The following is a 17,334-nucleotide window of genomic DNA, read 5'->3' on the forward strand; positions in this document are numbered from 1 at the left end:
GAAGCAGTCCCTGTTTCTGATTTCAACCGGGAACACCCCACTTTTCCTTAGGACATCCCTATTTCCATTGGAGAAATGTTGGAGGGTATGTGTGAAATTCCTCCCATCAGATGGTGTTCTTCAATCTTTTTCCTGTGACAACTGCTTTATGAACCGTTCGGTTTTATCAGGGAAGTTGTTTGCCCTTCCCACAATGATTTTTGTGTCACGCTAACATCCTGTACGTAAGGAAGGGAGCACTTGCCAGGTCACAGCGTCACACAAGTGTGTTTGTAATTCTAAAGGCCAGCATAATAACAATAATAAATCTCTCTGGAGGAGGGGAAGGAAGACCTGTAACAGGATGTTTCTGAGCCACGGGGCTGGGCACTGATGAGTAACATCGCACTTACATTATGTGCCATATGAAATCACTGCTTTAATTCTGTTTGCAGTCAGTTCTGGAAAAAACATGGCTGCATTCAAATGTTTTTAAGACCAGTAGCTATTTTTATACATCATATTGCATTAGAAAATTAAATAGTCTTCTAGACCTTGGTTAAAAGGCTGAGGTTTATCCACGGCGTGAGCTCTGCAACGTAAGCTCGCAGCGTGTCTCCACAGTATTGTGCTTTGGATCAGGGCTTCAGGCAGTCTGTAGCATACCCTCCAAGTGCTCTGATTTTCCATAAACGGTGCCCAAATTACGAAATCCACCCCAGCTTCTGATTGGATCCCAGAATATCCCTATTTCCCCTGCCACTGCTGCTGCTGCCAAGCTTCAACCAGCCTTCACCCAAGCTGGATCCCAGTCTTTCTTCCCAGCAATCCTTGCTAAAAGCTCTCTTTTCCTGTCGCCTCACAACCAGTTGCCCTGGCAAGTTCTCAACAGCCCCCTGTTAATGACCCTAGCTTGGCCAGGTCGTTTTGCATAGGCTAGCCAAGGAATACCTGTGCAGTTTGTATTTCTCCCTTCACATCCCAAATAATGAAAACCCTACCATTTATTAAATTCTAGGGTTGGGGGGTGGGGTCCCCCCAAATCGTTCCTCTGAGAATACAGAAACCACTAGCCCAGTTTCGCCTCCAACCTGATAGGCAAACTTCCAAGTTTGTTCTTACAGGAAATGGCGACGGGACACTGTAATTAACCTCACCATCAATTGCCAATCATTTAGGAAGCAAGGAAAACCCAAATCATTCTAAGAATCTGGTTTTGCAACCTCTCCTCTGCAAAACCAGGCAGGAAAATAAATGGGTGTGATAAAGCTGCCACAAGATGGAAGGAATAAAATATATTGCTTTCCTTCTGAATAGAATAAGGAGCATGGCGCCTTGTTGTAAATGGTATTTTCTATTTCATTTAATATACTATGATTTAAGGCTCCAGTTCCTCTCCTAGTTAAGGCCCATAATTTCAAATGTTTTTGTGGGGTGAGGAAAATTTTTTAAGGCAAAGTTGCTTCTGTGATATTATCATCATCACTATTCCACCAGTTCGCACGGTGCTTTACTGCAGTGTTTTTCAACCTTTTTTGGGCAAGGGCACACTTGTTTTATGAAAAAAATCACGAGGCACACCACCATTAGAAAATGTTAAAAAATTTAACTCTGTGCCTATATTGACTATATATAAAGTAATTCTCTTGAATAGGAATCAAATAAACACAATTTTCCCACGGCACACCAGGCAACATCTCGCGGCACACTAGTGTGCCGCGGAACAGTGGTTGAAAAACACTGCTTTACTGCACCAGCTCCTTGGGATGCAGGATCTGGCCATGGTGTCACATGCCTTCGTTACATCTATGTGATGTGTTCAGAAGCTTCAGCTGATCCAGAACCCTGCAGCCAGAATGGAGACTGGGGCCAAATTACAGACAGCATGTTACTCCCTTGTTGAAACAGCTTCACTAGCTACAGACCCATTTCCAGGCACAATTTGAAATGCTGGTTAGACCACAGCGCCTCTTGGGCTTGCCAATCGGAAGCTTGGTGGTTCGAATCCCCACGGCTGGAGTGAGCTCCCGTTGCTCTGTCCCAGCTCCTGCCAACCTAACAGTTTGAAAGCACACTAGTGCAAGTAGATAGGTAGGTAGGCTAATGCTGTGGTGGGAAAGTAAACGGCGCTTCCGTGTGCTCTGGTTTCCGCCACGGTGTCCTGTTGAGAAGTGGTTTAATAGTAGGAAAAGGAGAGTACCCAAAACGTGTGTGTGTGTGTGTGTGTGCAAAAGTCTATGTAAGGGCTTGCGCAGCATTGTTCTGGGTTCCTCCTCCCTCCTGCGTGTGGCGAGTGAGGGCCCTGTTGCAAGTTTAATAAAGATCTGGCTTACTAGCTGCTTTGCTTCTCAATATTCTCTGGTTGGCCTCTGTTATTTTCTCCTACCGATATGGGACCCACTTAAGGACTCTATATGGGCTCTTCGATACTCAAGGGGAAAGGAGTAGGGGTTTTTTTATTACAGTATACTAATACTAATAACGGCATAGGACGTGTCCCTGTTTTGGAGAGTATGTAACAAAATCCAACGTGTGCAATGCTTTTGCTCCAATGCCAGCTGGGCCCCCTACTGCTTTCTCCCGAGTAAGCCCTCTGCGCCTCTTCCCCCCCCCCCCGCTGCTCCTTGCGCGCTTCCTACGCGGCGCGTGCGCCCTCGCCTCCTCCAGACTCCCTTTTAAGCCCCGCCCAGCATGACGCGCGCCGTTCCTTTCGCCTCCCCGAGCGCTGGGTTTGCCTCTTGCCCGCCCGCCCGCTCGCTCGCCCCCCCCCTCCGCCCGTGCCGGCTGGAGACGTCAGCTTGCAGCTTCCCTCTCCGACCTCCCCCTTTGCCATTGCTGCATCGTCCTCCCCGCCTCCTTGCCAGGGAGGGAAGCAGCGGCAGCGTCGGCGAGCGAGTGTGCGCGTTGAGGGCGCGCGCGGCGGCTTATTCCCCTCGCTGTGTGCAACAGCCTCCGGTGGGTGCTGCCGCCTCCCTTCGCCCTAGAACCGGAGCCGCCGCCGCCGCCACCTCCCTCCTCCGCGGTTATTTTCCTTCCCTTCCCAGGCTCCTCTAAGGAAGGAGCTCTTACCCAAGCAGCCGCGGGTGCGTCCGTGGCGTGTGTGCATTCTTCTCCTTCCCTCCGCCTCCAAATCGCAATCTTACATAAATATATATATATATCTCATAGAATATATAGATATATATATATTGCTGTTCCCTCTCCAACCCTGCTTGGTGCCTCCACCGCCGAGGAGGAGGAGCGGCAGCAGCAGCAGCGGCAGCAACATGGCGAAAACCGAGCAGGTCCTGAGTCTGGAACCGCAACACGAGCTGAAATTCAAAGGTAAGGAGGGGGCGGCCGCCCATGCAGCAGCCATGCGACGCTTCCTCGCCTTCCACTTCCTCCCCCCGCCTGTTTCTTTCCCCCATTTTATTATTATTATTATTATTAATTTTCAGAAACAGAAAGGCAAGGTGGCTACTCCGGCGGCGCGCTCTGCTGCAGCCGCTTTGCCAGAAAGGGCTCAGCTCCAGCGGCAGCCATTTTCCGGGGGCCGCCGGGGCTGGGCAGCAGCAGCAGCGGCCGCGCTTAGCTCGCAGGGCTTGCTCAAATGTCCTTCGTGGTCGAGGAAGGGAACGGCGCGCGGGCGCGCGGGCGCGCCTTCTCCTCCCCGGGGTCCCCAGGGCACCTGCATCGCCCGGCTGCTGCTGCGCAATCCTCCCTCGCTCGGGGCGCTGGGGATGCGAGAGGAGCCCTCGAAGCGTTTCCCTAATTCGGGTGCAAAAGAAGGCGGAGAGAGGGGTGTTTTTCTTTTTGCACTTGCGCTTTCCCCCTCCGCTCGGGCCTGCTCGGGCCCTGGCGCTATTCCTGCGTTTCGATCCCTGGATGCCCGGGGAAGAAAAACCTTGCCAGGCGCAGCAGCCTTTCAGAAGCGGGAGCAGCCGCTTGGCCCCCTTGGTTCGGTCCCACCAAGAGGGATCAGAATGGGATATATTTCCCCAGTTTTAAGCCTGTAGATGCTCCGCGGTGCATCTCGATCCTTGGTTTGGGCGGGGGCCTACGAAACCCTCGTTGACGGCGCCAATGACGGGGCTGATCTGCGTTTGCAGAAGGGCGCAGAATATCCGTCTCGGGGAAACTTGACAGGCTCCCCGATTATTATGAAAATACAAACATCTGCAAACTCGTAAATGCAATTAACGGTTGTTGCACAATCGCGCGCTGGTGGGGGGTCGGGACAGTGAGGTCGGCTCCCCAGGGAAGCGTGTGCTGTGGATGTGAAGAAAAAGCACAGCAGCAACAAATAACGCTTCATGACGTGTCACACTTGTAAGGTAGCTGGCTGGCGCTGGGTGCGTTGATAGGCCTGATCCCAATTATTATGTTCACTCGGAAATAAGTCCTATTGAGTTCAGTAGGAGTCAAGCAAACATGCCTAACATTTGCAACAGATTAAGGGTTTACGGCGCAACCTTGTGCATGCTTACTCAGAAGTGAGTCCCAGGTAAGTCTGCGTGGGCATGTGTTGTCAATTGATGGTAGCTGAATGACAACTGGGATTTTTATCTTGCTGGGGTTGAGTCACGTTGCTCTTACTGCCTGCGGCAACCTTATAGAAAGTGTGGAAGGGGTTTCACTTTGTGTGGCAATAAATTCTAAGACCTTTGGCCCAGTGTGTAACAGTGAACGGCTGACTCCTCCTTTTTTCTCTTTTGCATGTTGAGATAAAAACCATCTGCTATTTTTGAAATCCTAACTAAAGTGAGGCCTTTTAATACATGCCTCTGATTCAGGGTGTTATACCAGGTTTGTACTTTAGAAATCAAACGCTGATATTTTCACGGGCAGGGCTGCTGGTAATACAATATGGTGAGATTACACAGCAGCAACCAGCAGACTTATTTATAAAGTGGATCAGAAATGTTTCTGCTTGCAATGGTGTTGCCCCTGTTCCAAGATTCCACCTTTACTTAGGAGTAAGTCCTAAATAAGTGCATGCATGCTTATTTGGGACCAAGTCCAACTGAATTCAGTTGAACTTCTGAGTAAACATACATACATGATGTTGCAGTCAGGCATGTATTTGGAAATGGGGCAAATTGTTTTGTCCAATTGCCTCATACACATACTTGGTCTCCTTGCGGGAAAAGAGTTGTCGCTTTACTGAACACTGCAGTTCAGTTATAAACATGTGGATGAAACATCAGCTGTACATATGCATGTGAGACAGGAGCCATAATATGTATCTGAGGAATATGAAAACGCTGGTTGAATTGTGGAGGCAAGTCCAAACTCAAATCCTGCTTCATTAAACATGGCATGTGCATATAGGCACATTTGTGTGCTCATAAATCTAATGAATAATGATGGAACTGTTGGTGTAAGGTGAGATTAAAAATAAGACACACGCTGAACTTGGAGATTCCATCTTTATACGACTCATTAGGCACTCAATTGAAGTAAATAAAGTTCAGTCATAAGGGACCCTGAAGGCCATAGATCGGTGCTGGCATACCAAATAATTCTGGGTCAGAGCTTCATTTGCGCATGATCTCATGGCCGTCTCTAGTAAGACAACCACCCTAAATGATGATTAATGCCTGTTTGAGTTGAGTGAAACTGGCAAATGAACTCCAATCCCATGCTATATCCACCCCCCCTTTTTTTTACTTTGACCTTGGCAACAGAAATAAAATTTCCTGGGATATTGAAAAACTGGGTTTTTGGTGTTGCTGTTTCTGGCACATTAATTTTCTTTTATAGATATTTGCCCTGTTTGTCCTATTTGCCTATAGATGGGCAGTTAGTTGATAGCACCTGCCATCTATTAGTGCTGAGGAGCGATGCAGCAGAAATAAAGTGCATCAGCCCCTATACTCAAATTGCTTCATGGCTTTCCCTGTGTTCTCAGACTGCTTACTCTAAAGTAATCCCATTACTCTGCTGTTAATCAAGTAATGGACTGTGACTTTTATCTGTGCAGATACGCTGTAGAGAGGAATTCATACTTGGCTGATGCTGTGTACAGTCATAGTGCCTTCTCATGTATTGACATTACATTTTTTTTTCTAAATTAGTTTAAGGCCTTGTTTTTAACTTTGGGAGGTATAAAAATTAAATAGGTGAGAGCTCGTACACTTCCGTAATATGTAAGGTGTGTTCCCTGCTGGAAATAAACTGTTGTTTACTGGGGGTAAAGAAAGAGTAAGCAAAAACATGTCGTTACTGCAAGCAAAAGCACTCTCAACTCTGTAACATAGAAGACGAAGTGAACATTATTACGCCATGCATATTTGTTTAGATTTGCACCCACACATTCAGTTTTAGAAGGATGGATTTAATCTGGCTTCTCTTAAGTAAGAATGCTTAGGGTTGCTGCATATCTTTGAGGCAGATGTCACCAGTGCTTCAGCAGGTACTTCTGTCCTAATTGCAAAACAGTGCAGTAAATAAATAATAAGAGGGAGAAAAAGGGCTTGAAGACTCCAAGGGAATGAGAGCTGGAAAAGTGTTTCAGGTTTCCTAGGTGGCATTGCTAAATATATAGGTGCTTGGGTGGCCAACAAGTCTTTACTCAAGTCTTGCTCGGGCAGGAATTAAGAAAGTAGAAGACAGAATTAGGGTGCTCTGGGAGCTGTGAAGAAGCTTCTTACAAGGAGGAGAGTTTGCTAGAGTATATTACAGTTTGTATGCAGAAGGTCCCATGTATTTGTCGTCTTCAGGGAGAAACTTCTGCCTAAAACCCTGGGGATCTCCCAGTCATTGTAGACAGTACTAAACTTGATGGACTGGTGGTCTGATTCAGTATAAGGAAGCCTCTTCTGTTCCTTCTCCTACAGGTTTGTAGACAGTCCCTGTTTTCCTCTTGGCAGCTGTAAGGTCAGAAGAAGTTGTGCTTTCATAATATCTTGAGGAGACACCCAGACCTGCGTTGCAAGATGTTCTCTGAATGGCAGTGGAGTTATTGATGGACTTCATAAAGTTTAATTTATAAACCGCTTAATATGTATTTAAAAAACCCTCTTCAGTGATTGTCATGAAATATAATTAAAATTCATATAATTGCAATAATCAGATAAAACTTTAAAAAAAAAAAAAAACTGTAGGCCATAGACAAAAAGTGAACAGTGCACCAAAAGAAAAATATAAGTTGTAAGAGTTGGGAAAAGCCAGGAAAGCTTGTGATAAACTTGTGTGTGTTTTAGAAGCATTTAAAGCTGGCTACTGACTGTTCACTACTTGACCCACACAAGTGAGGGCATTCCGAAGTCTAGGTGCCACCGCAGAGAATATGGTCCTGTGCTTTCACCTGCTGCAAACTTGTCTGCTTATGCCTGCGTTGCGTGCAGAGCGAAAAGCACAGCAAGTACCATTGGAAGGTCCTTGAACACACTTCAGGTTCTGGTTAATATACATTAGAAGTGAGCCGGAATTGAAAACAAATCTTGCCTTGGAGACCAGCAGTTACGTTAACATAAACAGGGTGATTCTCTCTGATGGTTCAAGTTGCTACTTCCTTAGATAAGTGCAGAGACCTGTGAATAGGGTTGCTATGTTGTTCCTTCTGCTTGTCCTGCTCCTGTGCCTTTTTAGTAGCTCACATGCAGAAGTTGAAACAGGGGAAAGGTCTTCCTGACATGGAGGTAAAGTGAACAGCTGCGTCTAGTTCAAGGCTGAGTGACATGTGGCCTTCCAGATGCAGTTGGACCACATCTCCTATCCTTGACAAAGCAGCATGGGCTTGCACATAGCTGTTTGCGTGCCAACCTTTGGCAAGGAATAATTGCTGCTGGATGATAATGTCACAGAATATTTTGTAAATTGGAAGATAATTTTCTTCCACCCCGTTGATAGGCAACTAGTAAGCAACCATTGTCAGCAGGTTGTTGAACAGCTATTAACTCTTATTGGAAATGATTGCAGGCTGGTATTTCCCAGAGCTGTAGGTGGTGGTGAGGCTGTGATTTTCCTGTTTGGGCAGACTGGAGTGGTTATTACTTGGAGAACACGTGAGTTCCGGTTGTATGACTGAAGATTCCTGCCTCATCTTTTCCTGGGTTGTAGGATGTTGTATTCCAGGTGTGGCACGGAGCCTCATCCTTAGTTGTACATCTCCAAACTTCTTGTGCTACCTTTGCTTAATATGCAGTGTTCCTCATCAAAGAATAACACACCATGTAGCAGTTCCAGGTTCACTAGGCTCTCATGTATCCTGAAAAACGGAGGAGGTGGGCTCTCCTGAGACATGTGCTCTGTATTGAAAATTGTCATGTTCTACCATGGTACGATGAGCTAGTTTGCTGTAAGTTCAGTGGGAGCACACAAACATATTTCAGTTGCACATGACTGACTGAAACCTGCATGACAGGGGAGGAGAGAAAGGAGAAACTTGGCACAGCCTTTGATCTTTTGGCATATCCTCTTCATCCTTTCTCCAAGTGGGGTTTCCCAAGTGGGTTTTTACTAGAATTGGAAAAGGCTTGGATTATGCAATTGTTTGCTATTTTTATTAGGACAGCTTATCATATGGCTGCTATTCCTCTTTGCTCCCTTCCATTGAAATCACTGGCTAAATGTCTTTCTGCTTAATCAAGAGCAAGCATTAAGCTGTCTGATACCAAGACCTAAAGTTTATTCCATGCACGCAGTGGAGATGGAAGAATGTTAACTTGAAAAAACCTGGGAGATGATTCAACAGGGATTGGAGCTTCTTTCTGATGTGCCACTATCAGAACAGCACCAGATCCTGTTCCTGTTCTTGTAGACAAAACATGCCCCAAATGGAATTAGATAGGCAGAAAACAAGAATCTGTGGCGAAGCTATTTTACCCATTTTCTTTCCTGTTCATAAACAGGTTAGGACAGTGGTTCTCATGGGTTGTGACAGGAGATGATGGGAAGTGTAGCAGGAAGATTCAATAAAACATTTAAACATTTCAGTGTGGTATAGTATAGTATCAAAATATATATTTTTTTATTTGGATATGGGTGGATACCTTTTCGAAACCAAGCACTGCTGGGAGTTGTTTCTTTTTGTTTTCCAATCTTATCAATAAAAACATTCGGTGTGTCTGGAGCAAATCTTTATTCTGAAAGTGTGGCCCAGAGAAAAAAGTTTGGGAACCACTGGGTTAGGAGTACAAGAAGCTGCCTTGTGCTGAGTTAGACCATTGGTCCATTTAGCTCAGCGTTGTTGCATGGTTTGGCCAGGATCTTTCCACAGTTTCAGAACGAGGGCCGTCCCAGCTGTACCTGGAACTGCTGTGGATGGTACCTGAGGTTTTCTGCATGTGAAACATGAATTTTCCACTACTTGCCAGCACTGCTTCCTTTGAAATGCATCCTGTGTGCAGCTTTAGGTCAGATTTGCTTTTTGCTTTTCATTTAATGGCACAATCTTTTTCTACTGAGAGCATGTTAACTTCTGTAGCTTGCTAAAGAGAGACATTCTGGTGGCTATAGAAGACTTAAATTTCTTGGGGTTCTGCAGTTGGCAGTGTCAATACTTGTGGAAGACAAATACCTGTTTTGAGTGGATATGTTAACCTCATTGTCTGGAGATTTAGCTCATTGCCTTCAAAAAGGGGGGAAGGGGCATTAAACATTCAACCTGTGATTGTACATTATATATGTGTGTGTGTGTGTGTGTGTGTGTGTGTGTGTGTATGTATGTATATATATGTGTGAATATATATATTGCCAACAGCCTTTTCTTTCCCAGATCAAGCATGGTGTATCAGAAATAGCTTGAGGCTTAGCAGTGTTCCTTCCAAGCTATTGCTTGTCATTGAGTGGAGAACTGAAACGAGTTCTAAAATCTTCTGCTTCGCAGAGAAGGTGAGCATGGCTCTTTCCACCTCCCATCAGTTTCACAAAGCAAAAATGTCTACACTAGGGTTTCCCAAACTTGGGTCTCCAGTTGCTTTTGGACTACAGATCCCATCATCCCTGACCACTGGTTCTGCAAGCTAGGGATGATGGGAGTTGTAGTCCATAAAACAGCTGGAGACCCAAGTTTAGGAAACCCTCAACTGAACTTTCCTGGGAGAACGAAAATAAGCCAGAGACTTAAGTGTTGCATTTTTAGCAGGGTTGTCTAATCAATAGTATAGGTTGGTTTTTTTAATCCTCCCCCCTGGTGCTAAAGGTAACTAACCACTGATGATGAGTTTGGCAGGGGGGAATCCTGCACAAAGGATAAATGGGTGTACTGTTCCTTCCACTTTATATGTTGAGGAATATAAAGTAGTAAAGCTTTACCTGCTTCATAACACTTCAGGCCAGAGATTGCATATTGGAACAGTCCTCCTGTGAATGTTGTAAGAGTGGGTCATCCTACCCTTCTCCCTGACATACCTGTGTTTAGGGAGTTTTTTGATGGGGAGGGCAGAGTATTCAAAATCCCCCTCTCAGCCCCAGAAAAGCTATTCCACTTGATTATCCAGAAGGTATAAAATGGCCCTCAGTCTGCTGGATATCAGGGTATGTAGCAATTTAACTATAGATTAAGGGTAGTACTGTACAGTATTTGGCCACACCCAGCAATTAGTTAAAGATTAAGGGTAGTACTGGTATCCTGACTAAGTCAGATAGAGTAGGCCCATTGAGCTCAGTGAAGTTGGAGCACTCTTGAGTCAATTGATTTAATAGGCTCTACTTTACTCTAATGGGACACGGGTGGTGCTGTAGTCTAAACCACTGACCCTGGGGCTTGCCCATCAGAAGATCAGCGGTTCGAATCTCGCGACGGCGTGAGCTCCTGTTGTTTGGTCCCAGCTCCAGCCCACCTAGCAGTTCAAAAGCATGTCAAGTGCAAGTAGATAAATAGGTACCACTCCGGAGGGAAGGTAAACGGCGTTTCTGTGCGCTGCTCTGGTTCGCCAGAAGGGGCTTGGTCATGCTGGCCACACAACCCGGAAACTGTCTGCGGACAAACGCCGGCTCCCTCGGCCTATAGAGCGAGATGAGCGCCGCAACCCCAGAGTTGTCTGCGACTGGACCTAACTGTCAGGGGTACCTTTACCTTTACCTTTGTTTACTCTTAACACCCAGAACTCATAAACAGCCTTTAAGGAAGGTTGTAACTCTGCTCAAGGAACATGGACATCGTGCTTTACAAAGAATGAGAGCTCTGGTCCCTGCCCCAAGGGGCTAGCAATCTAGATTAGAGCAAGCTGGTTCCATGCTGGTGTTCTTGGACTATGGCCTTGCTGGCTAGGACTAATGAAAGTCGTAGTCCAACATCCTCTGCATTGCCCCAACATGGCTGCCTCTGATCTAGAAATCGACATAAGGGAGATAACAGAAAGGGGACAGAATTTGCAGCCGAGGGTAAAAGGAGACGAGTACGTTATTATTTCAGGTACACTTGCTGCTTTAACGACAACATCTGCTCAGCATGGCCGTGGGATTCTGGAGTTGGCGGAGGCTCATGGGCGTTGTAGTCCAGAGCACTTCAGTTGCAGTAGAATATGGTGACTAGGGAACTGTATCTCAAGACTTTGTGGGAAACATACTTGAGCTATAGGACGCCAGGGTTTTCTTTCATGTTAAGTTTCAGAATTCAGAAAACTGCAGTGTTCCGAAGAGGCCATTCTCTTTGATAAACTTATTTTTTAGGAGATCTTCTTGATGTGATTTCATTTTAGTAAATATGGTAGAGAGTACATTATTGCTAAAAAAAAATTTTTAAAGTCTAGCGGAATAAAACTTGCAGAAAATACAATTGAAGCAGCTAGCTTTGCTTTGTCATACTAAATTGTAAACGAATATGTAGTGTTTGTGGCTGGGGCAACCCAGCAGGATGGGCAGGCTATAAATAATGAAATTATTAGCATTAGTATCTGGATTCCAGAGGTGCTGGGAGAAATTCCCTTTAGGTTAGATCTACTATTCTTCTCTTAAAATGATTTGATTAATCATTTACATCAGTATGCAGAAAAGGCTTTTGTGAAAGTTTTGGTTTATTATATTTTAAGTAAGTGTCCATAATTATTTCTTGGGAGAATGGGGTTTATCCAAATCTAACGCACAACCCTATTTTAAGTGTGCTTAGGGCAGCAGCCAGAGTGCAGTTGCTGGTTTGACCTATGGCATGACTGCAGAATGAACCTTTTGAGGTGCCCTTGATTTTGACCACAAAGAAATAGGGCCAAGTGAAAGTTTTACAGCCTCCTTTTGTAGATAATTTAGATTCATGTGACCGGGGACTTGTTAAGATTTGGTTGGCTTGTTACATAAAATTGCACGGTCCATTTATTTGTATTTTATTTGTTTATAAAAAAATTATATAACCCCCATCTCATATATTTTTTATCATATTACCTTCAGCTTTGCATCTATTGATCTGAATTTGGGCAGAGGAGACGTGGGTGGCGCTGTGGGTTAAACCACAGAGCCTAGGGCTTGCCGATCAGAAGGTTGGCGGTTTGAATCCCTGTAGGGAAACTGGCCGCCGTCAAATCCCCGCAACGGGGTGAGCTCCCTTGTTCGGTCCCAGCTCCTGGCCACCTAGCAGTTCGAAAGTTCTGGTTCGCCAGAAGCGGCTTAGTCATGCTGGCCACATGACCCGGAAGCTGTACGCCGGCTCCCTTGGCCAGTAAACCGAGATGAGTGCCGGGACCCCAGAGTCGTCCGCGACTGGACCTAATGGTCAGGGGTCCCTTTACCTTTAATCTACCCAGGCTTGTTTGTCCCTTAGGGTTCACATCTTTCATTGCCTGGTGTGTTAAATGGTCACCAGCAGGAAATCCGTGCAGTACAAACTTTACATTATATTCCATAGCTTCTTCCCAAGCTGGGGTCTTTCTGATAATAGTGTGCAAGCATTTTATGGGTGTTTACCCCCAATTTTGTGTTTGCATGCTTCAGATTTTGCCTGCATGTGACTGTGGTTGGGGCCACCCTCAAATGTGTCAGACCCAGAGAGTACTGTTTGGATGGGGGGGTTGCTTGGATAGGTATAACATAATTAAAGAAGCATAGTGTGTGCACAGACACGTCCAACATGGCTTGGCAACATCAAACAATAGTCTAATGTTAAAGCTGCATGGCTCCGGGGGTGGGGAGTGTTCAGCATTTTCCTTGTCCCTCTCTTTGGGTTGTGATCTGCTTACTTGACCATTTTAATTTGGGGTAGTTTTTTTGCATTTTTGTCCTGAATGAAAGCAGGAACGGGCTGAGAAGTCACCCCACCCATGGAGTGTGAATGTCTATAGAGTCTCTGTGTGGGATTCTTTGGCAAAGGAAAATCAGTAATTGGTTTTTGTCAGTTTTGGGGTGAGTAATGCTGTTTGAATTGATTCTGTCTGTGGCTGCGGGCAGGCTGTTGGGTGTGGGGCAGACACCAGATTTGTGCAACCCAAATAATGGCTCTGGGGCTAGGCCAACGTGCAAACTGGTAGGAGAGGGGCTGGAATCCATAACCAGCTGTGCTCCATGAACCATGCACTGGAGAGAGGGAGTTAGAATTATTAGAGATTCGGGATTTTAACAGCCCAGCTTAGTTCGGTGAAGAGGGGTTCATGTTTTTGTTGCTATTGGTAAACAGTTGGGAATTAGAAACCCCGTGTCTGTCTGCTGCAAACCATCCAGCAATCTGTCAGTACTGCTCGCGTCTATGTTTTGCCCAGTGTTCGAAATTAGCCAGGCACATTTTGCACCCGGCTTTCAACTACTTGTGGCCAAGTGAAGAACTTTGGGCGCCAGGACGTTGCCTGACATCTCCACCATCTGGAGATCATTGGATCTGGACTGTTTTCACATGCTAATACCGCACCCCGTAGAATTCTGTCAGTTAGATTTTATCTGCACAATCAGAATGAATTTCTGGAACAAGATTGCTTTTTCTGTGCAGCCTGAGCAGGAGCAAGTCACCATTAAGGAAAAGAGATCGAAATAGGCCAATATACAGGTGAAACTCGAAAAATTAGAATATCGTGGAAAAGTCCATTTATGTAAGCAATTGTTTTCATTAGCTACTGGAGTTTAATATATGAGATAGACTCATGACATGCAAAGCAAGATATGTCAAGCCTTTGCTTGTTATAATTGTGATGATTATGGCGTGCAGCTGATGAAAACCCCAAAGTTGAGATTGTTAATTTGGGGTTCTCATCAGCTGTATGCCATAATCATCACAGTTATAACAAAGAAAGGCTTGACATAGCTCGCTTTGCATGTCATGAGTCTATCTCATATATTAGTTTCACCTTTTAAGTTGAATTACTGAAAGAAATGAACCTTTCCACGATATTCTAATTTTCGAGTTTCACCTGTAGCCTATATGTGGACTGTGCCTGGATCAAGTGACTTTTCTTCTTCAAGTTCTCAAAGTTCTTAACCTAGCTCAAAGTTGTCATCTGAACTAGCCAGATTTTTTAACTGAGAATCAATCACAGTCAGTCCATCATTTGAAAAATAAGACTTTAGAGCTTTCTTGCCCCAAAATGGCAGCTAGACATTCTGTTTTGGCAACTGCAACCTTGGTTTTAGGAGCCATTTGGCGCCTAGGTTAGATACCTGAGTTTCTAACATCCACATTTTTGGGTAAAATGTCTAAATACCCAGTGAGTGCGGTTCATTTCCTCCAGAATAATCCTGTCGACTTCAGTGGTTGTGTTCCAAAACAAACAGTTCTGAATACTGCAACATCACTTGCTTTTCTTTTAATTTGGCCGGGTCTAATACAAAGGTTTTGCGTAGAACATGCTAGAACCGTCTTTGAGTGCCAAATGCAATGCCAGAAGCTTGTCGTCTAATGAGGCAATACAGAAAAAGTTGCAGTTTGTTCCCTCACCAACTGCTTCTTCCTACCTGGGATTGACAAGAACCCTTCTGTTGCTTACCATGAATATTCAAAATCAAATATATACAGTATTGTCAGATAATGGGATTGTCACAGAAACGACAAAACATTGAAGGCATTTTTTTGTCCATTAGCTTGACGTTTTTTAAAAGGCACAATTGTCTGCGTTGGGGAATTACAGCTACTGTATGTCATCCTTCAGAAATTAGATTGTGTAGCAGAATATTGGGACTGGATTCAGACAACAGGTATGTCATACGGCTGATAAGTTCTGCTCAGTTGACAGTCAGAATCCTCACTGTACGTGATACACACTCTGATAGTCACACCAAGCACCGTATTTTTCAGTGTATAAGACGCCCCATGTTTTGGGGGGACTCCAAATTAAAACACCCCTCAGCACTATCTGTGTATAAGACGAGCCCCAATTTTAAACCTAGTTTTTTTAGTAAAAAACAACAACAAAAAACCCCTAGTCTTATACACGGAAAAATACAGTATTTCTTAACAGTGAAGAGAATGGAATAGCCTTTTGTGCTTATCAACTTTGAGCCCCCTGTTTGTTCCCTCGAACACACACATGTTTGTGCAACAAGAATTTGCTGGAGGACTCTACTGCCCCTGCCAAAAATAAGACTTCGTTTTAAACTTATTGGAAACAATTACACACTTAACAGTGTGTTCCTGGTTGCAGATTGGTTTTATTATGGGGAAGGCGGGGAAGCTGAAATTTGAATACCATGAAAACACTTCTCACAATTTCCAGTTTCTGCAGGGCTTGAAAGCCTAAATAGGCCAGCTTTCTGAGCTCAGAGGACATTTATAGCAACATCTTAAATGCTTTTCAAAGAGGTGTTTAAACAACTATGTAGTTCTAGGTATGTAGAACTAGAAGGGCAAGGCACCCATGCATATAAATTCCTTGGTGCCCTCTTGCATTTCCTACCCGGATAAAAAAAAGCTCTTGGTGGCTGTTGAATTCGCCTCCCCAAGGTCTGAAAATTTCCAGAGGCAGTGTAAGGATTGTTTTTGAACCACTTCAGTTCACCAAATATCTCTGCGCAAGGACATCCCCAGGTCTATGTGAATTAAACATTTCCATTGTTCTGCTGCGTAAGTACAGCGGTACCTTGGTTCTCAAACTTAATCCGTTCCGGAAGTCGGTTCCAAAACCAAGGCGCGCTTTCCCATAGAAAATAAGGCAAAATAGATTAATCCGTTACAGACTTTAAAAAAAACAACCCTTAAAACAGCAATTTAACATGAATTTTACTATCTAACGAGACCATTGATCCATAAAATGAAAGCAATAAACGATGTACTGCAGTCACACAATCAGTCAATCAATCAGTAGCTGAACACAGTCAGGAAAACAAAACAAAAATGCCGCAAAAAAGAAAAAGCAGACAGGCCTCAGCGTAACACTCAAAACAGAAGTGTGGCACTCAAAACGGAGCATGTTCGGCTTCTGAAAAAAGTTCGCAAACTGGGACACTTCTAGGTTTGCAGTGTTTGGGTTCCAAGTTGTTTGAGAACCAAGGTACCTCTGTATATCCTGAGAAAATTGGCTTTCTCCAGCTTTGTGAAAGGAAGAAGCTAGTGCCTAATTCTTGTGATTCCTTGTGGATAGGCTTGAAAGTGTACAGGGCAACAGATAGAAGCATGCAGTGGAATGAAATAACATTTCTAGTCATTGGAGGGAGGGCTTGAGTGCCACATTTATAAAATCTTATTGGCCTGCTGAATACATAAATCCTGCTTCAGCTAAATGTATGAAGATGGAAAAAGTTGCAGAATTGGGCTTTTAACAGTGTATGGTTTGTTTGTTTGTTTGTTTGTCAGGGAGTTCAGCCATCTCTGATTGCATGTGCAATCTCAGTTATATATATTTTTTGCACGACTGAAATCTGCCTTCCATAAGTATCATGTTGGAATGTACACACCGACACCCTGTTTGCAAAAGTGTGTCAAACTTTCAAAGAGTACAGTTTCTTAATCGTGAAGACCTAACTCTATTTTATTTTATTTATTTTATTAAAAACATTCATAAGATATATCAAAGTAGTTTACAACAACAGCACATAGAACCGTAAAATTTTGAAACTATATAAAAAGTTAAAAAACAGACACCTGTTAACTTTTGTGGAAAGATATGTTCTTAATTGCCTGCATAAACCTGACATAATGGAGAAGTTTTCAGCAGGAGTTTAAGTTGGATTTAAATTTGGTTGTTGGCCTACTTGGGGTCCAGTGTTGGGACAGGAAGGTATATACGTTACTAGTATAGCAATATATGAAAAGCCAGCCTCATGCACTCTTAAGAAGTGACATCCTGGATGTTAGACAGAGGTCCAACTTTGCAAGGCTCCCAGCAATAAACAACTATAGCCTAGGTCAGGGTTTCCTAAACCTGAGTCTCCAGTTGTTTTTGGACTACAATTCCCACCATCCCTGACCATTGGTCCTGCTAGCTAGGGATTATGGGAGTTGTAGTCCAAAAAGAGCTGGAGACCCAAGTTTGGGAAACCCTGACCTAGGTTGTCCCAACACAAAACTAGATTGTGGGC

At 44.4% G+C, this 17,334-nt stretch overlaps 1 protein-coding gene across 1 annotated transcript in view; it reads left to right on the plus strand.

Annotated features, from left to right (window-relative positions):
* Window positions 1–2,950: 2,950 nt before the first annotated feature.
* VAPB (VAMP associated protein B and C) overlaps window positions 2,951–17,334 on the plus strand; it is a 45,468-nt gene continuing 31,084 nt past the window's right edge. The window contains exon 1 of the mRNA XM_033153622.1: window positions 2,951–3,303. Coding sequence (XP_033009513.1) covers window positions 3,246–3,303 — 58 coding nt within the window. The 5' untranslated portion in view covers window positions 2,951–3,245. The remainder of the gene's footprint in view (window positions 3,304–17,334) is intronic.

Source organism: Lacerta agilis, chromosome 6, assembly GCF_009819535.1.
Source record: "Lacerta agilis isolate rLacAgi1 chromosome 6, rLacAgi1.pri, whole genome shotgun sequence".
Classification (NCBI taxonomy): Eukaryota; Metazoa; Chordata; class Lepidosauria; order Squamata; family Lacertidae; genus Lacerta; species Lacerta agilis.